A 21346-nucleotide genomic window follows, 5' to 3' on the forward strand; every position below is an offset into this window, starting at 1 on the left:
GGCTCGAGTACCCTTCTAAAGATAGTGGGTTCAACTTTTAAACAATGGAGAATGGATTATAAAAATTAATCAAATAATAGACGGTTCAAGCACCGATGAAAGGAGTGTGGGTTTGAGTATCGATGCAAAGATAGTGGATTCAAGTTTTAAACAAATTGGAGTAGATTATACAAATTAATCAAATGATAGTGGGTTCAAACAACGATGAAAGAAGAGTGGGTTCGAGTACCGATATAAAGACAGTGGGTTCAACTTTTAAACAAAGGAGAATGCTCAAGTTGTAACTCATTTTCAGCGCACTAGGGCTGCACAATGGGCTATTTTGCGGCTGTCTGGGTGATCCGAAGACATGACATCACAATTTTGTTCCTCTGCAGAGGTGATAGCAACCCCGCTTCGGTAGCCCGGGGACCTGCACAAGAAGTCGAGCACTTTTCGGTAGAACAGTTTAACGAGGACCAATACCGCAATCCCTCGGTCCCTACGCATACTGATCCAAGTGGTCACCCGCCTGCACACTGACCGCAGCCAGTTATGCTTTACTTTTGTGATCTGCTGGGAACTGTGTCTTAATGATCAGTTCACTGCGGGACCAAAGGAGAATGGATTATAAAAATTAAACAGGTGATAGTTGGTCACAGAATTGATGAAAAAATATTGTGTTGTAGTTTTAACCAAAAGAGAGTGGATTATAAAATTTATCAAATTATAACGGTTTCAATTACCGATGAAAGGAGAGTGGGCTCGAGTTCCCTTGTAAAGAGAGTACTCAACTAGAAAAGTTGAACCCACTTCCCAATAAGGGTAGTGGGTTCAACTTTTGAACAATGGAGAATAGATTATAAAAATTAAACAGATAATAGTGGGTTCAACTTTTGAACAATGGAGAATAGATTATAAAAATTAAACAGATAATAGTGGGTTCAAACATCGAGGAAAAGAGAGTGGGTTGGAGTACCAATGTAAAGACAGTAGGTTCAAGTTTTAAGGAAGAGAGAGTGGATTATAAAAATAAATAAAATGACATTGGGTTCAAGCACTGATCAAAGGAGTGTGGGATCTAGTACCAGGGCCGTAACTACACCTGGGCCCCGACGGTCAAGGGGGCCCCATATGAAGAGACCACATCATGTTTTTTCAAAATACAGTACTCTAATTATATATATTTAGGAAGGAAATTGTGTTAAGATAGAGTTACTGAAAATTTTCTTTTTTGTAATTACGTACCTACTATAACATAAGGGAAAGTTTAAGAAAAGGTATAACAGCTTTTCGCGAATTATTTCCCTTTCTCATAAGAACAAACACGCTTTGCAGAGAAGGGGAAAGGCCACAGCTGCATGTAGTTGATTGTTAACACTTTCTGTACATGGCACTTCTGGTTTACATTGTTTCCTCTACTATCTAGCGTCAGACCCAGTGGCGTGCCAACCAGGGGGAGGCAGAGGGCCCCTCTAAAATTTAAGTGATGGGGCAAACGATGCGTTTCGCCCCTCCTGAAATTTAGACACTCACAAAAATAAAGTAAAATCAGTAATTTAAAAAAAAAAAATTTCAATTTTGAAGCTATTTTTGAAATAAGAAAACTTTATATTCCACTAACATTTATGTGCTTTGCCTCTTCTGATATTTAGTTATTCGCCAAGACGAAGTCCATTAAAATAGGTAATTTTAGAGAAGAAGAAAAAAAAAGCTATTCTTTCTCAGCTTTGAAGTTATACATCAAATAGGAAACTTTATTTTGTTATGGGCGATTAATGTGTTTTTTAACTTTTGGAAAAGTAAAGTGAAAGTGGAAAAAATATTTTAATTCCAATTTTCACTCTATTTTCTTCCGAAATAGTAATGCGCGGGCGAACATAGTGTTTCGCCCCTTTTGAAATTTCAAAGTGCTAAAAAATAATAGAAATTGGTAACTAAAAAAAATTCCATCTTTGAATCTATTTTCCAAATAGAAAACTTTATTTTCTTCTGAAATAAAAGTGAAGGGGGTGGGGAAATTGCTTCTCATCTTCTGAAATTTAGACATTAACATTAATAGAATAAAATCATGTAAAGTAGGAAATTTTAGAAGAAGAAAATTGTTTTGTTTCATAAATTCGACGATATTTTCCAAATAGAAAACTTAATTTTCCTCTTAAATTATAGCAAGGGGGTAGGAAACTTTATTTTCTTCTGAGATAAAGTAAGGGGGGCTAAAATGTTTTTTGTATCTTCTGAAATTTAGACATTTGAAATAATAAAGTCTATTAATTTTTTTTTTAAAAAAAAAAACTTTGAATCTATTTTCCAAAAAGAAAATTTTATTTTCCCCTTAAATTAAAGTGAGGGGGCGAAGAATATACTTCGCCCCTTCTGAAATACAGACATTCGCAGGAATAAAGTCAAGTAAAATTTATATTTAACTCTTATTTTCGATTTTAAAGCTATTTTACAAATCGAAAACTTTATTTTCCTCTGAAATTTAATTGAGATGGAAGATAATGTGCGCCACCCCTTCTGAAAATTTGACATTCGTTGCAATAAAGTAAAGTAGAATTGAGAATTTTAGAAAAAGAAAGTACTTTTTTTCCAATTTACTAATTATTTTCCAAATTGAAGTAGAAAATGGTATTTTATGATTAGCATTATATTTAGAGGAAAAGGAGGCTACTGTGGACATATTTTCCCCCTGGTCATATTTCCTCAGTGAGATGTCGTAAATTGGTAACATTTACGTTCAGTGAACCAAAAAAGTACCTCCCTGAATAACTTTTGATTTAATGATCGGATCTTCACGTTCTAGGACTCCATCTTAATAATTCCTGGGTGTGACATCAAATATGAAAATTAATTAGTGCACGATATCTTATTTTAAGTTACGCAATCAGATGCAAAAACATACTTTCTCTGAATAAACATAACTTTTGCTCAACAGATTCGATTTTCTAACCCCCGTAATATAGGAGGTAGCTGTAATTGAGGAATATGGTCCCAATAGTTGGGTCGGGTGAGCTATCCAAAGTTAGGACCCCCAAATGTTAATTTTATTTTTTTGTATTTCACTACAGATCGAGAGCTTTTTAAGGGAATTGAAAAAATTTTGCACACGATTATAAAATTCTGTTATCTAAAGATAATTCCACGCAAGAAATAACTTTTAGTAAGTATTTATTATTTTTTATTTATTAATAGTCTGATGTTGATCATTTACGTCACACTAGTGCAGCACAATAGGCTATTGGCGACGGTCTGGGAAACATCCCTTGAGGTTTGATCCTTTGTAGAGGGGATGCCCCCCCCGCTTCGGTAGCCCGGTGACCTGCACCCGAAGTCGAGCACTTTATCGTAGAACAGTTTAACGAAGACCAATACCGCACACCCTCGGTCCCTACGCAGACTGGCCCAAGTGGTCACCCATCCGCACACTGACCGCAGCCAGTGATGCTTGACTTCGGTGATCTGCTAGGAACCGAGTCTTAACGATCAGTCCCCTTTGGGACAATAAAATTCTGAAAACTTTTGAATCGTAAGGCATATAGTTTTTTTTTTGTATCATTTTAAAGTATCTAATTCCACATGGAAAATACAAATTTGAGCTTCTCAGGATAAATCGATTTCGCTGAAATTTTGCATTTTGTCATGCTTAAAACTTGCAATGTTTTGTAATCCAATTTATATGCGAACAAATAACTTGTTTTCATAAATATATTCACTAACATAATACATATATAGCTAAAATGACAGTTAGAGATGGAGTACTGAAAGTTTTCGAAAGGGCCCCCGCCAAAAATGTTTGCCCCAGGGCCCCGAGGAGTGAAGTTACGGCACTGTCTAGTACCGATGTGAAGGTAGTGGGTTGAAGTTTTAAACGAAAGAGAGTGGATTATAAAAATGAATCGAATAAAAGTGGGTTCAAGTACCGATTAAAATAACTTGGGTTCGAGTACCGATGTAAAGAGACTGAATTATACAAATCAATCAAATGATAGTGGGTTCAAGCATCGATGAAAGGAGTGGGTTCGAGAACCAATGCTTACTAAAACTTCAATATAAAAAGTATTTTACGAATTCGGAACGTCTTGCAGCCTTCCTTTAAAAAAATTATAAAACTCTGCTCCATTTATATTCTCAAATTCAGACTTCATTTTCCACCCCCTGATATTGAACCGAAAAATCTCTTTATCAAAGAGTTCTTTGTCAAAAACTGGTTATTTTATCATGATCAAGTAAAGTCTATAAAAATTATTTTGCATTTTGCTGATGTATATAGTGCTTGAAAATATTTTTTGAGTACTTAAAAAGTTCTTAAAAAGTGCTTATTTTTTGTTTTAAGATTTGGCAACTAACCTTGTTCATGAACTCTTTACCTTTACAGTTTGAGTACAATTCTCAACACACCATTGAAGGAACCATTCCTCAATTTCACAAGACTGATATTGTAAGTTTAGGATGTAATACATCACTTGTAAGATAATGTACCGGGTGAGAACAATTATTAAAATAATTATTTTAATTGCTCTCAGTATACAACCGTAATTTTTGTATGTTGTATAATTATATACATAACGAGTTATCATTGTATAATTATTTAATATGGTATAATTATGTCCCCTTGTCATCTGTCTAAACGTGGGAGGTTTTCGTGGTTTTCCTCTACATGTAAATTAAATGCAGGTCAGTTCCACCAAGAAGCTCTCCTTGAAGCAAATTTCTCCCAATACTTGATCCAGAAGTTCCCTTGTCTTCTGGATTAGTTTCAAAATTACAAGGCGACAGAGCTGAACACGAGTAGTTGTAAACCCAAAATCGGGACAATTTGTAAAACCACTGTTATTTTATTTCTCCAATGTTGGCAGGAATGCAATGAAAAACTACTTATCATTTTGAAAATATTTAACATGATGAACGTATTTTCCTTGTTTCATCAGTCTTAAAATTAAGTGTTAAAGAAGACAGTTCAATTTACTGGTTTGGAATGGCATCTAGTCTATTGGCATCTGCACAAACTAAAAATGAATATAATAAGAATTATGGTAATTTTCCACTCAAACTCAGTAATAAAATCTCCTGACTTTTCCAGAATTTTCATTAAAATTTTAATTAAATTCTGAATTACACTTTTGTTATAAAAGGCAATATTTTGTCAGAAATGAAATATATTTTTGTTCAATTGGCAATAAAACTTATTTCTTGATAGAAAATTTGCAAAATATCAAATTTTTTAAAAAATAAAATTCAAATAAGCTTAACATGAGGATTTTTAGTGTAGACAATTAAATGAATTTTAGACAGAAGCATTATTTTTGACAGAAATTGGAAAGAAAACTTTTTTTATGAAGCAATATATTAATAATTATTTAGTCTGCCATCATGCACCCAACTTATGATTAGAAAATAACAAAAAGCTTAAAAAACAAGCTTAATTTTTAAAAACTAAGTATTTTTAACTAATTTGAAACAGGAAATTGTATAACAAAAATATTTTTCACAAATTAATATTTTTAACAAAATTTAATCATAGCAAAATTTTTACACAGAATAATAAAAATATATGTTAGACATTGGAGCCTCATTGGTAACTAATTGTTATCATCAATTTTAAAATTGATTATTTCTCAGGTTTGTGTAACGTTTTTTCAAGTTTTGGCCAACACCTGGAACGATTCTTGAAAATAATGATAATTAGCCGATGAGTTGAATAAGTTTCACAAAGTTAATAGGTTGTAAAAGCTTTACTGCAACATGGTTAAACTTTTTTGGATTAAAACTAAAATTATATCATTAATTTGTAAAAACTACTTTTTGTTCAAAAATTTGTTTTAATTTTTTTCTTCAATCTAACAATATTTTTAGTTCTTAATACTATATTTTTAATCTTTCTGCATAAATTAAGTTTGGCTTTTAATCAGATGTAAGATTACTTTTTTCTTTAATAATAGATTTATTGATGAACTATGTTACTTAATTTTTTTCAGATTTTGTGCTTAAAATATTGCTTCTATCTATAATTTATATACTTGTGTATTTTAAAATCTACATGGTAAACCATCTACTGAAATGTCATTTTTTACAAAAATAATATGTGATATATTTTTGATCAAAAAGTAATTGTAATTTATTGTATAAAAAATTATATGTCTGATGAGATCTTGCCTCATATTAAAAAAATATATTCTGGAATTTTGAAAAATTTTCCTGGCAAAGCATGGGGATTTTATTTCTGAAATTTGAGTGGGAACCCTGCCACAATAATTATGAGAAAAAAAAACAAAAAGCTTTTTGCATAGTAGCATAAAAAACTTCAAAAACACGATTTCCAAATCACAGATTAAAATTTAATAAAAAATGCAATTTAAAAGAAGCATATGTTAAATAAAATATTTTTTTCTTTTATTAATTTCAAAATTAGATTAGTTATTTAACTCCCAAATGAAATAATTTCATAATATGAGCCCATTAAAAAAAATTTTAAATTTAGTTTAAAATTGTAAATTAATTATTTTTTTAATTAGATTTTAATATTTTTGATTGAAGTATTACCAAAATCATTATCATTTCCAAAAATATAAATTTGAAATATAAATTATATTTGAAATATAATTCCAAAAATATAAATTTGAATTCAATTCCTCAATTAGGCATTTTAAAAATTCTGTGGTTATTGAATTCAAGTTTTTTTCTTTATAATATTTAAAAGTCCTAAAAATTCTGAAATAAAAAAGTGGTTAGAATGTATAAGATACTTCAATCACTTGGTAGAATTACTTGTGGATAGTTCCACACTTCAACAAATCAAATTTTTACAATTTCAATTTGTCTATTAAATCTTAATAGATTAGACAAAAAAGTAAAATTTCTTGGATCTATAGAAAGGTGATACATTTTGCATTTATTAAAACTTTTTAAAAGTTTTGTTGAAAAAATTACAATGTTCAGGTACTTATGTTGATAGGCAATTCTGAAACTAAATTGGCATGAATTTTGTTGCTTTTCAATCTATCATATTGAGATATATTCCTGAATAGAAATATTATGCACATTATTATATTTGAAAATATTTGTCCATTTTTAAAGAAAATTTTATGTAAAAGTATGTATAATTAAACAAAAATTGTAACATATACATATATATTTCCAAAAATATAAAATTTTACTTATCATTAAAATTTCTTTACATTAATTTAATTTTTCTTTTAAATATTACCTGTCAGTTTGGAAAAGATATATTGGAATATGATACTGAACGCAATAATCTCACTGAACTCAGCTCAGTAGACGCTAAACGGACTCACAAGTATTTCTTCAAACTGACAGTTGGATTGTGGTTAATTGTTAAAATGGGTTGCGGTTGAATGAATTGTGAAAACGTTGTACAGAACAATGTGAAAAGTATGTACAAGAAAACCACGTTTTGCATAATACGAGGAAAAAACCGACAGGGTAAAGAAAAAAATCTCTTTTTCCAAAAGGGAAAATTAAGTACTTTTTAAAACACCCTATGGAAAAAGCACCTTAAAACGCTTTTAAATAACGAAAATCGAAAATAGGCACCTTTAAACACTTTTTAAAAACGCTACACACCATGATGAACAGGGTTAGGCTAGCAACACCTAAAATTAACATATATTAAAGCATCATGATAAGAAAACAAATAATATAGTATTATCGTTTCCCAGTAGATTTCCATAGACTTTAGAAAATATTGATCCTTAGGAAACATTACATCCAAATTTCCTTACACTAGAAGTGGGTTCTCTATTTCGAATGTGAAATCTCAAACTTTTTATTCATCTATATTCATCAATATGCACATTCATAACTATTCTCACTAATGATAGAAAAAACAAAGAAATTTGGAACTTGAATAATCAAGACACTTGCAACAAAGCAATGATGTCATTTGATACTCAGATTTATTATAACTTACCTCCATAATTTATTCAGAAAAATATTTTATACATACAGTAGGACCTTGATATGATGACGCTGTCAAATTGGACAAAAACATCATAAATTAGAAGATGTCATTATATCGGAGATATAAAAATTGCCAAACAAATTTAATTACATTTTGTTATTTTTGTTTGTTTACTCTCATCTTACTGGAAGGCTTGGACCCCTGCTCGCTTTGCTCACCAATCCCCCCAAATGATTCTCGTTCACCATTGTTTACTTCTTCTTAAATGTCAATATTTTGCATAAACACGTGGAACATTTTGGTTTCTAAATAAACAATCATTTTAGCTTCATGCAAGAACATTTGCTAACATAACAAAATGGATGATCACTTGAATTTGTAAAATAATCCTTTTTTCTTTTTGTGCACTACAGCCTATGACAGGCCAAGAGAGTCCCAATAAGTTTTTGCCATCTTGATCTATTCTGTGCCATAGCCTTCCAGTTAGTTATTCCTATTATCTTTTGGTCCTTCTCAACTGCGTCCAGCCACCCAGTCGGTGGACGACCCTTTTTTCTTGTACCTTCCGGTTTAAAAATGGTTACTTTTTTGCAGAGTTTTGGTCAACAGATCTAAAAAGGTGTTCCAGGCATTAAATGATTGGCCTTAATAGCATGAACTAGGTCTGGGCGTTTATACTTCTTTTTTGAGAGAGAGAGAGAAAGGGATACTTAGAAGAATTTTTGGTGCAGTCTATGAGAATAACAAATGGCGCACCCTTTACAATCATGAGTCATATTACATGAAATAATCCTTTGGACTTTAAAAAAAAAATTTAGCCAAAAGAACACAGTATGTGTGACTCAATCAGAACAGATAAATAAAAAGTAATTTTACTCATTTACAAAATTTATATAAATTCAAATAGAGAAAGATTATCAGGGGTCTGTCCAGACATATTGTAAAAGGTCCTGTTTTTGTAAAATTGTGAAAAAACTACACATAATTTGTGAATATAAAACTAGCGGTAAGTCATACTCTTTCAACCAGAGTCCTACTTTTGAGAATTTGTGCAAATAGGGTCTTGTTATTGAAAAAAATTGCTTAAAGCCTTTTTAAGAAGCTTTTAAATTGCAAATAGATACAAGATTCTAATCAACAATGGCTGCAACTAAATTAGAGATGCTACATACAAATATTTGGTATTTAGCCCATACTGCTCAACATAGAATATTCATCTCAGACGAATAATGGAAACAAAATCACTCACATTTTTAATAATTTCATTTGACATACTTTAAATAACACAATTTAGTTATGTATCAATTTTAATGTGTTACACATTAAGTAAACTTAAACAATTCTTAAATTTATAATATTTTTTTTCAAAAATTGCTAGAAATTAATTTTTATTACTTAATAATCTATTAATTAATGTTAAGAATAATTAATTGATTATGAATCATAAATTGATCAATTATTGATTTACAAAAAAAAATATAATTTAATATCATTAAGAATGTGCACACGATGCTTGTAAAAGTAGAAATATTTTCTTAGAATTTAAACTTGGGAAAACTTAATTTGTTTTGAATGGTCTCTTTTTTTTCCCGGGAAGGGCTTATTCGATTAATAAAACAATAATGAAGATAAACAAATTTGTGAAGGGTCCAATTAAAAGATAAATTATTTTGTGAAGGGTCGGTTAACGGACCCAAATTTCTTCTAAACAGATCCCTGGTTATTAGCACTCTTTAAATTTTATTTAATATTTTTAAAAATTTCACTGTAAAGATTTATATCTGACAACACATAATCTCTCTCTCTCTCTTTTGTAATGTTTGATTTACAACTACTCATACGTGAGTTAATAAAGTAACGAAAAATAAATAAAGATTTCGTGGGGAATAAATTTTCTACAACAATAGATAATGTTTAAAGTGAAAAAATCTGAAAAAAAATCACAAAAAGGCACCTTTTTCTGCAATGACTATCAAACAAATGGGAATTTTGAAATAAAATTATAAATACTGTTCGCTGTCAGAACATTAAATTTCAAATCTGTAGTTGCATTTCAGCAGTTATTTTTTTTTTTACTACAAGTTTAACAGTTGCTGAAATTGTAGTAAATTCTCGAAATAACAATAGAATCATACTTTTTTTCCTTGTACACATTTCTACACGCTTTCTTGATTTCAAGTTTCTAAGTCTAATACTTTTTGAGCAGAAAAAGCAAAATGTAATGTAAAGCAATGAAAATAAAAAAAAAAGTAGAAAAAATTCACACAAAAAGCTTTTAAAATTGAAAAATTCGTGAACAAATTGAAGTTTTTAAAAAAAATCTCCTTGTTAAGATTATAAACAAACACGTGGAAACCTTTTAACATGCCAAATTTTGACTCTGTAGTGGTATCCCTGCAGTCTGCAAACGATGGTATTTTTTCCAACAAGCTTAACAATTAATTTTTTAATGATAATTTTTTTTATTCCATAACAATTCCTGAGCACTTTTCTAAGTATCTTAATAATTTCAAGTTTTCATGCAGCGAATGAATATAATGAACACATAATGAGAATAGAACATATAATGAAATATAATGAACACTCAAAAGAGTTTTTATGATTTTTTAATAAAGAGAGAATACACAAAGAATTTTCCAACAACTCTAAAATACTTATTCTTTTTTGTTGAAAGATGACTTGGTAAGTTATTGAAACATGGTATTTCAAGGCAATAATATTAGAGGACCCTCTAAATACCATGATTTTTTAACATTATTAATGTAGAAGATTTAATAGAACCAAGCTGAAAAGACGCTAAAAGTGAGAAATCGTCATTGACGGGTATATATATATTTAAAACTGCATATACATTTAAAATCTGTTTGTAATTCTGTCGACATAAATCTACTAGCACGCTCATTTCCCTCATTTTTCTGTATTTGAGAATTACATGTCTAAGTAATGCACCATGATTACTTAATATTCACATCTCCTCTACAACCTTGGCCACAATTGACGCATTATAATGCGTAAGCAGATTACTCCTGTTATTTACGATAATGACTAGATTTTAAATTTCAAATGAAATCATAAAAAAAAAGAAAAGTGATAAATATTTACACTGTTATTGTTCACAAATGCAAGTGCAAAATACACACCTAAAGCTTGTGTTCATAATTCAATTATCGGCACTTGGTTCGGGAGAAGGCTACATTCATCTGCAATATAAATTTATATTAAATATCAATTGCAAAAATTAAATTTTAGTTTGTTTAAATTTCAAAATAAAACATCTAATGAAGTACCAAAAACTTTGAATGAGAACTTATTGGGTTCATTAATTTTCTGTTAATAAGAAATAAAATAAAAGATTTTTTATAAAAAAAGTAGGTCCAATTTAAATAGAATAGGATATTTAAAATGAAATCAAAGAATAATGAGGGTAATATGAAACATAATGCAAAAACTGCGCAATTTCCAGAATGATAAAAATGAGTTTGTGTTCATTGTTAAGAAATGATCCAATTATTTATACCTGTTACAAACATATTTATAATACATGGAAAGAAAAATAAATAAATAAACATTAAATAAGTTAATGTTTGAACAAGAAAAAGTTTATTTTTGTGCAATGCTTAACTTGTATAATTCTGATAGGATTTAGTTTAAAAAAATACTCAAAACATTAAATACTTTTTATTCATAAGCAGATAAAATAAAAACGGAATTGTTCTTAATAAGAAAAAAAAAAGGATTTTTTTCTGGCCCATACAAAACAAATCCAAAATGAAATTAAAAGTTAAGATTTTTTGCTCATATTACCCTGCATTAAATGTATTCTTAAAACCTTAAAAAATGCAGTAAGGAAAAAAGAAGTAAATTCAATCTAGCCTGCCTTTAAAATCATATTTAAAAATATTTTTCATTACAATTGTTTTGATCGCGAAAATTGTAGTTTTTGATAATTACAATACTATTATAATTTAACTTTTAAAATATTATAATTTTTTTTTTAAATGTGGTAAATAATTTTTACAGAATAAATATCACTTCATAGATTGGTGGGTATTTTTCTAACGTCTACTTTCTTTTATTATTAATAAAACCTTCGGAAGGTTAAGATAAAATAAAAGAAAAAATATATTTAGCAACCGAATCAAGCATATATTTAAGACTGGCTTCTCAATTTTTTGGGTGCCAAAAATCAGTTACAAATTACTTCAGATTAGCCTCATTTATTTAAGCTAATATGAAACATGATAATATAAATTCTGTAAAAATATGTTTTTACATAAGTAAAACAAAAACATGAACACCAACATTTTCATTTTGAAGAGATTAAACTGTTAAAAATATTAACCCCAAATAACCTAATATTAAAAACTTTATGTGTATATATATTTAATAAATTCCTGATGGATTTTTCGACATTCCATTACAAAATTTACATGGGATCCAAAAATTAATTGGATGAAACAATATATTCTGCACTTTGAAACATAACATCTAGTTAATTTTAGCACTGGTTTCATGAATTTACTATTAAAGTATCATTAATATAATCAGTTCAAATAAAATAACAAATAAAAAGAATTAACATTCATACCTAATAAAGTATCCTCAGGTTCTGAACCATGTGTAATCAGAGTTTTTGTAAACAGAACATCCAAACAGTGACAGAACATCCAAAAGTGACAGAACATCCAAATTATCTAAAATAATAATATAAAACATTTAAATGCACATAGAATAAAATATATAAATTTTTAGTGTACTATAATGCAACAATTTCATAAATATGAGTAAATGTAATATTTTGACTTTTTAACTGTTTACGCATATTTTTTTTTTTTAAGTTATATAGCTGCAAGAATTAGAGAAGCAATTATAAGAAGATTTTGTGTATTTTTGTTTATAACATAGAAAGGAAATTTTATAGTAGATAGGGATTTCCTCTTCTTGTTGCAAATCAAGCCAGAAAAATAGGAAATTGGAGTATACTGAAATTTTATAAACATATGCATATGCAAATACAATTTTATTTCAAGCTAGAAGAAACACATTTTTATTTGCTCAAGTAAAATATTTTAAATCGGTCGCTTCAAAAATGTATTATCAGACTATTGAATAAAAATTAAGTAAAATTGAAACACATAACAATCCATTTTTAATTAGAGAATTTTTAAATAAAAAAAAATGTTACGACGATGGGGCACATTTTATAACTCATATTGCTTCCTTCAGACGAAACTAAAAAAAGTTGATTTTAAAGATGTCATACAAACAAAATATGCTACTCACAAGACATAAGTTTCATCAAATATTTCAACAAAAAGCAAACACCTTTTAAATGCTTTTTAAGAAATCAAAAATTTTTCTTAAGCACTATATACATTAACAAAATGCAAATAATTTTCAAAGACTTTACATGATCATGATAAAATAACTAGTTTCTGACAAAGAACTCTTTTCTAGATTATATGAGCCATTATAAAATGATCGATAGATTTTTCAGCTTGATTTCAGAGGGTAAAAAAGAGGCCTGAAATGGAGAATATCTTGTAAAATGCAGCAGAGTTGCACATGCAAGTGCAATAATCTCACCGAACCCAGCTCACTACATGCACAGAGTTGGCAACTAAGGTAAACATGCTTGATATTTATCTTTTTGTAATAACTAGATTTAAGTAGAAATAAAACATGAACACTTATAAAATTTGTTATGATTAATTTTCACTTTTTAGAAACAATTGCAAATAAGGTATTGCTCAAGAAATTGACAACAGAGTCCCAGATCTGCTTCTAATCAAAAATAAACATTTATATTCGATACATTTTTTGACACTTTAATATCTAACAACTGAAGGTATGTAAAAAAGTAAGAACTAAGAAATAAATGAACACTACTTGACATTTTTGTAAACACAGGTAGAAGACAGCTTTCATTCAAAAAGTAATATTCTTATAATGACGAGAAGCTCTCGTAAATTATTAAGTGACTCAGCATCTGAGATTAAACCTCCCCAAAAACATTAGAAAAGGAAAATTAATGTTACATTTCGTTATAAGACTCTTCAATATAAAACCACATTTTCAAAAACCCTAATAAAAACAGACACATTCTTTCCCTGCTGTGTTCATCTGGTGACATACAATAATTATAAACAAGAAAATAAACAATAGAAATAATTTTGATACTATAATTGCAAAAAACGGCTCCCACATATTTAATCTACTGTTTTACCTTAACTATATGGAAATGAAATATTTTATGACTGTGGTGTAAATGGCAAATATAAAGTACAAATTTTTATAACTCTATAAATAACTAAGGTTTTCAGAATAAAACATTTAAATTCTCACATTTGTGAGTCCAGCCAGCCAGTGTAGTAAATGGTGACTGGTGCATGTTAAACCTGTCAGGTCACAAAGTTCTCCATAACAAATCAATACCTCTGGGGTACTGAATTAGAGATTCTGTGGTTCAGGTCAAAATTCTGTAAACAAATGAATGGGTTCGCCCTATAAGCGGATGTGGTAGAATTATTGGCTAAAGATGGAAAACAAGAACAATTGCACCAGCTCTGTCTCAATGGCCGACAATAACAAGAATCAACTATATTTGGACAACAGGAGAAATTTAAGAACATTGATTTATAACGGGGGTAATATAAAATGGTATAATAATATCAATTTTAGCAAAACATTAAACAGTATATTGTATTAAATTCATAATATTGAGTTCCATAATAATATCAACTATAGCAGAAATGTTAATTACACAAATTTAAGTTGTTTGGACTATTAAATTATTTGAAACACTTTAAAAAGTGAATAATATATTGCGGTTCAATTTCGAAGAAAAGCACAGTACTGCTTAAATTTAAATTATAAGTTTAAGCAGTGAGAAGTTATCAACTGAAATAAAATTAGTTCGAAACAATTCAAAAATGAAAACAAATCTTCAGTGTAGTTGACATATTAACACATTAGAAACATTTATTATTTTCTCTCACAAAATCATTCATCAATTAATATGGATATTAAATTATCTGAATCATGCCCACCTGATATAAGACCATTAAAAGTTATGAAGAAAAATAAATAAAAGGTATAATTTTTAAAAAATAAAATTATTTTAAACAGCCACGGTGGCTCAGGAGATAGAACAAACACCTCTTTATGAGGTGGTGCGGGTTCGAATCCCAGGGGTAGCTGATGATTACGAATTACACACCAGGCTCGCACAGCCCACAGTGCGGATGTAAAATATTCTCAATAGAGAGCTTTAACTTGGGTTCCCTTGACTTAACAGTTTATCTTTAAGTAATATACGAGGTGATTGTGTAGTAGTATGACAAAGAATGGTAGTGAAGTGTGACAAAGAATGGTAGTGAACTGTGACAATTTCTGACAAAGAGAAAGAGGGAGTTGAAAATATTAATAAAAAAGTGAAATATCAATAATGAACATTGATTGCATGTAGGAATAAAAAGCAACATACGTGAATATAAATTTTATGATAAACTAAATTTTAATTCATAAGAAATGGATAAGAGAGATATATCAGAAAAAATTAGAGAACAACTATTATTTTACCTGTAAAATAGCTTCAAAATTAAAAGTTAATCCATTTCATAAAGTAAATTCACCGGTAGATGCACCAGTCTTCTACCTTCAGGCGTCCACTAAAATTTAGGATATTCTTTATTACAAGCGCGTAATTAATTATAAAGTAAGTGATGTCACAATATACCTACACACACAATGTACATTTACCTATGCCGTGCAAGGTATCTCTATGTATTTACATATTGTATACTTAGAATAGCCTCCCTCCATTAACAAATTTATTTTTTTTTATCAACTGTTTGAGATATAAAATCAAAAATTGCAGTTTTTAAATATTTTATAATATTGATTAAAAAAAACTTTAGATAAATTTTAATATATTTTGTATTTGTAACATCAGTCACAAGGGCTTTTCTTTTTATTTGCCATTTTCTATAGGTCATTTCATTATTTTTTTTACATGCTTCCTGTTAGTTTAAAGCTTTCTCTAGATTAAATCTCAAAAAACCTTCCCATTAATGCATATGGAAGGAGGAGCATTTCAAAATAAGAATAAGACATAATCCTCAATGTCCTTCCTATGTAATTTTTCAATGAAAAAACTTAAAAATTAAGAAAACATATCAAAATGTAACACAAGTCACCATAGAATTGCCCATTTATGTACATACAATAATATGCATAGGTATTAGTGTGTATAATGTATTTACATAACTATGTTTGCACATACATCCTTAAAAGTATCCATTTAATATGCCTAACAATAGCATTCATTTTAATATGCAATATATGCATTGTGTAGAAAAGTAATCAATTACCAACAATCCTAATTAAAATGTAATTAAACCTACATGAAATTAGGATTGCATTACTGAAATTATTGTATTTTATAATCACTTGTATTAAAGATAATTGGTTATAATAAGTTTATAATTACTGAGAGTTATGATTTCTCCTAAACTCAAATTATGATAACATGAAGTGCTGATTACTTGCAATTATAGATTTTGATTACTTGTAATTGTGATTATCTGTAACCACTTTTTTTTATGATTATAAGCAATGATTACTGCCTGTAATGAGAAATTGTGATAACATTTTATTACTTGATTACAGATAGTTGATAAACATTTAATTATAATCTGTTATTAGTTACATTCATTTCTAATCAATTACTATAAACATCATGCAAGTTTCCATGAAAATGACAAAATATTTGCAATTTGCTTCTCTCATTCAAACATTTAGTCAGAAAAATTAGTTAAGACTGATAAATGTATTATCATGATGAGTGTATTAAGACTGATGAATGTATGAAATCATTAGCTCAAAATATGCGCAATGAAAGATGAATAACAACTAAATTTACATATAAATTATCATTCAAAATAAATTTAGTCTGACTAAATTTTCTTTGAGTGATATCAGTGGCGTAGTTTTGGGGGACAAAACCCCCACCAAAGTTATATATACATTACTTGATTAATGAAAAATTGAACGGTAAGAAGGGGGTAAATATGAAAAAGTTTTCATTATTCATTTTTTATAATTTAAACGTTTAGAATATATGTTAGAAGGAGATAACCCTCCTCGAGCATACATTAAAACTACGTATACTGAGTGATCTCTGTAATAAATGCAGAAGAAAGTTATACGAAAATCATAAAAAGAAACTTTTTAAAAGAATCAAATAAAGAAATGTTTTAAAAGATTTAAATAAAGAAACTTTTAAAAAAAATTAACTCAAGAAACTTGTCACAAAAATCAAATAAAGCTAAAAAAAATCAAATAAATCAGAAATATAAACTTTAATTTCACATAGTGAGAAAATGTTTTTAGACAATATGTAATTTAAAAAGTAGAAAACACACAGACTTTTCTGTAACCAGATATTTTGTACTCAATTTTGATTTCTGAAATTTCATACTCTAAATTGTGAGAACAGAAATGTAGAGTAGCATTCCTGATAAAATTACATATTTCCTCCTTAAAACTATGCTTACAATATCAAAAGTTTATTGCAAATAACTTACTGCCACACAAAATATAGGACATCTCATTTTGTTAGTTGATGTACGTACAAATTTTGTGGTGACTGCATTTATTGGGTTGTCAGGCATACTCAGTGGTGGTGTCATCTGAGAAGTAGAAATAATTCAGCAACAAAAAATAGAAAAAAAGTTATAAACGATAGTTTGAAGGAATAAATACCTCTGTATAATATGCCGCATCAGGTTGCATTACTCTTCGATCTCTGTAGTCTCTCTGCCATACTCGAGCCTTAAAAAGATATACATAATAAAGTATTCATTTTAAAAAAAAATGGATGTAAACATTTTTTTTAAAAATTAAAGGTTCCCTTCTATTTTTTTGTTTTTGTTTAAATAACAATGTTATATATTTTAATAAAGAAATTTTTCCTTTCCAAATATCTTTTAAAAGAAAAATTTATAAACATTGCAAAATGAGAATTTTATTCCATATCAACAGCTCTGTGTATACATAAATTGCGTGTTTTATAAACATTATTTAGAAGGTCATCAAAAATTAGGTACAACATTATTTAGAAGGAAGAAACATTATTTAGAAGGAAGAAAAATTTCACACAAATTAAATAAAGATTTCAAGAGATTAAATTAGATAAATTTGAAAATTGAAGAGTCAATGCAAATTAAGTTTATTTTAAAATGAAATCTTTGACAGTAATCTATCAGAAATTAAGTAAATTTCCCTGAAATATTTAATAAAGATATAAGTTGTAAAAAAAGCTCAGTTACAGGGTTGTAATAAAAAAGATTTTTTTTAGAAACACAAAGTTAACAACTCTGGATAACTAACTAGCAGACAGACATATGTGTCTTTTTTAATTTTCAGGATCTAATTCAAGATTCTTTATATCTTTTCCTGATTTATTGCTCATGGCAAATCTTATGTGTGTGATCTGGTAATAATAAGTATTAAGAAAAAGAAAATCCTAGCAAATAAATTCTGCAAAATTTAGAAAATATTTTATCTAAAAAAAAGGAAAAGAAAACTGTAGGTCAGATTGTGCAAAACCAACAACCATCGGAATATAGAAGTAACAAGAAAATGTAACAGAACTCTAATAATCTATAAATTAGGCAATATTAAATTATAACAGACTTCTAATTTAATACAACTTATACTGACAAAAATTTGAGATTAAATATCTTAAAAATTAAAAATTTTCTTCAAAAAATATTTTTACTTTAAGAACCAGTGCATATATGCCAGTAAATAAAAGCCATCATTATCTTATTCCAATTTTAAGGTTATATATATACTATATAAATATTGGATCACCGAGTCACATAATTAGGTCTATATTTCCCATCAATTAGTTCATAATAACTTTTATCAAAAATATTTTTATCTCATCCATAACTTTAAATACTTCATTCTGAGTTTTTGTTCTTTCTGGCAGGCACTCTCAATGGTGGCTGATGTGGACTGCTTTTTCATGTCATGAACTGTAATTCGATTGCACCACCCATAAATGACTAGAAAAGGTAATCAATTGCAGCCATTCGTGGACATCGTGTAGCCTAAGCAACAATGAAGAAAAAAATAACATTAGTTTAAAAAATCCTTAATTGAATATTAAAAGAGCAACAGATTTGCAAATGGTAAAAATGAAAATTTTAAATAACAAAAAAAAAATTGTGTAAATAAACTTATTAATAATTATAACACACAATTAATCAATGATTTATAGAACTTAATTTCATTACTAGAATATAAATTGTTTTTAACCAAATTTTTGAAGGAGTTTGTCCATTTGTTTTTTGGATAAATAAACAATGCTAAAAATCCCTTTAATTCCATTTATTTGATTGAAAATGATATTTAATTAATGTTTTTAAACACATTAGAATTCCATGCAATTAGATTATTTATATTAAATTTAAAATCATTCCCTTTATCGTAGAAGTCAACATTACAGATATACTTCTTTTTTAATACTTTATCTAAAAAACTAAAATTAATACAGGGTTCCCACTCTTTCAACAAAGCAAAAATTAAGCACTTTTGAGGACTTTCTTTTTGAAAAAATTAAGTACTGTTTTGAAAAATTAAGGACTTTAAAAATAGTATGATTGTTTTTCATCGAATATACCTTCCCAAAAAAAATCAAAAAATACTAAAAAACAATTTTATGTCAAAAACATTATTATGTATAATGTAAGCACGGATATAATTGTATTAATTAACAGGGCTTGCCAAAGAATTATCGGGAAATTTTTGCAAAACTGGGTGGTTTTTTTTTTTTTTTTAAATTTCTAGATTGTTAAAAAATGTTATTCAGATTGTAAAAGATAACATATGAAACTAATCTGCATTCCATTTTTAATGATTTCATTGAAATTGAATTGTAAAATTAAGTGCAGAAATTAAGATTTGCAATTTTTTTTATGTATATTAAAAAAAAAATGAGTAAATAAAGAAATTTGTCTAAGACATTGAAAAAATTAATTCAACAAGTTTTTATATTTCACTACTACAAGACGCATAGCCAAATTTTTCAACAAAAAAATATCACCTTTTAAGTACTTTTAAAGTGCTCAAAAAATATTTTTAAGCATGATATACATTGACAAAATGCAAAATAATTTTCAAAGACTTTACATAAACGTGATAAAATAACTAGTTTCTGACAAAGAACTCTTTTTTTGATTATATTAGTCATTATAAAATAATCAAGAGATTTATTGGTTCTATAACAGAGGGTGGAAAATGAAGCCTTCTAATATATCATAAAGTAAGATTAATTCCTCAGACTAAATATTCCTTAACGAAATTGTATAATTTCGAAAATTAAATATATTAAATCAAAAATAATTCTATAAACATATTTAATATTAAAAGTGCAAAAATAAGTTAGCTAGAAGTGACAAAAAAATTAGATGTATTGTATCAATTCGAACAAATTAAATGTTTTACATTGTCAAGATAATTATTAATTAGAATTTCCTAAAAATCAAAATTGCAATTATGCATATTTTTATAATTATAATAAGAATTTAAAAGAACATTTTTCAGTTTAGGAAGAGGAATGCTATAATAACAACATTATATACTAAATAAAAAAATAAAAGAAAAGAACCGAAGTCAAGCATCACTGGCTACGGTCAGTGTGCGGGTGGGTGACCACTTGGATCAGTCTGCGTAAGGACCGAGGGTGTGCGGTATTGGTCCTCGCTAAACTGTGCTACCGTAAAGTGCTCGACTTCGCGCAGGTCGTCGGGCTACCGAAGCGGGGGTGCCATCCCCTCCGCAGAGGATCAAAATTGTGATGGCATGTCTTCGGATCATCCTCCGGGATGCTTCCCAGACCGTCGCCAATAGCCCATTGTGCAGCTCTAGTGCGACGTAAATTAACAACAACAACTAAATAAAAACTATATTTTTATACATTAAATAGAGTTACTACTGTAACTGCCAATACAATTTCTTACAGTTCAACTCGAATGTATTATATTATTTAAAAAAATTTGCACTTGCATATCCGTTACAAGGAGAGGAAGACCACGAGAACCTCCCACTGTTAGCCTGACCGCAAGGGGACTCTAACCCATGATCCGTCTTCCACTGAGGATATTTCACGTTTATTGAGGAGGACTGTTGACGGGAACAGCAGTCAAACAAGATTAATAGTCTTTATGCAATAGTAACACCCAGTGGCGCAATTAACGCCGCAACCTCCTATGCGCTGGGGAGCGCATGATTCAGAAATTATACACTACAGGTGCACGACCCGTGGTAGCTCTTGAACCAAAAAAACAAAAGAAGACAATTATAAACTATTATGTTTTTTTTTTTTCTTGTTTTGCAAAAAAAAAAAAAGAAAGAAATCAGAGCATCTAAACAGAT

The 21346-nt window shown here is 28.6% G+C and overlaps 1 protein-coding gene across 13 annotated transcripts in view; it reads right to left on the bottom strand.

The window, feature by feature from the left end:
* Window positions 1-19035, bottom strand: part of LOC147802008 (pre-mRNA 3' end processing protein WDR33-like) — a 32853-nt gene extending 13818 nt beyond the window's left edge. Inside the window, exons 1-8 of one of the 13 annotated variants that reach the window (XR_015430538.1) lie at window positions 18870-19035; window positions 17666-17734; window positions 17488-17592; window positions 15481-15570; window positions 13790-13904; window positions 12489-12594; window positions 11041-11100; window positions 4382-4988 (exon numbers count right to left, since the gene is read on the bottom strand). Coding sequence is in view for 5 of the 13 variants with exons in the window: in XM_087155366.1 (XP_087011492.1) it covers window positions 15508-15570; window positions 17488-17592; window positions 17666-17695 (198 nt within the window). In the remaining 8 variants the exon portion in view is untranslated. The other 12 variants (XR_015430537.1, XR_015430543.1, XR_015430539.1 and 9 more) reach the window with 12 other exon arrangements.
* Between the last annotated feature and the right edge of the window lie 2311 nt (window positions 19036-21346).

Source organism: Parasteatoda tepidariorum, chromosome 11 (assembly GCF_982258835.1).
Source record: "Parasteatoda tepidariorum strain Cologne lab strain chromosome 11, Ptep-v5.0, whole genome shotgun sequence".
NCBI lineage: Eukaryota > Metazoa > Arthropoda > Arachnida > Araneae > Theridiidae > Parasteatoda > Parasteatoda tepidariorum.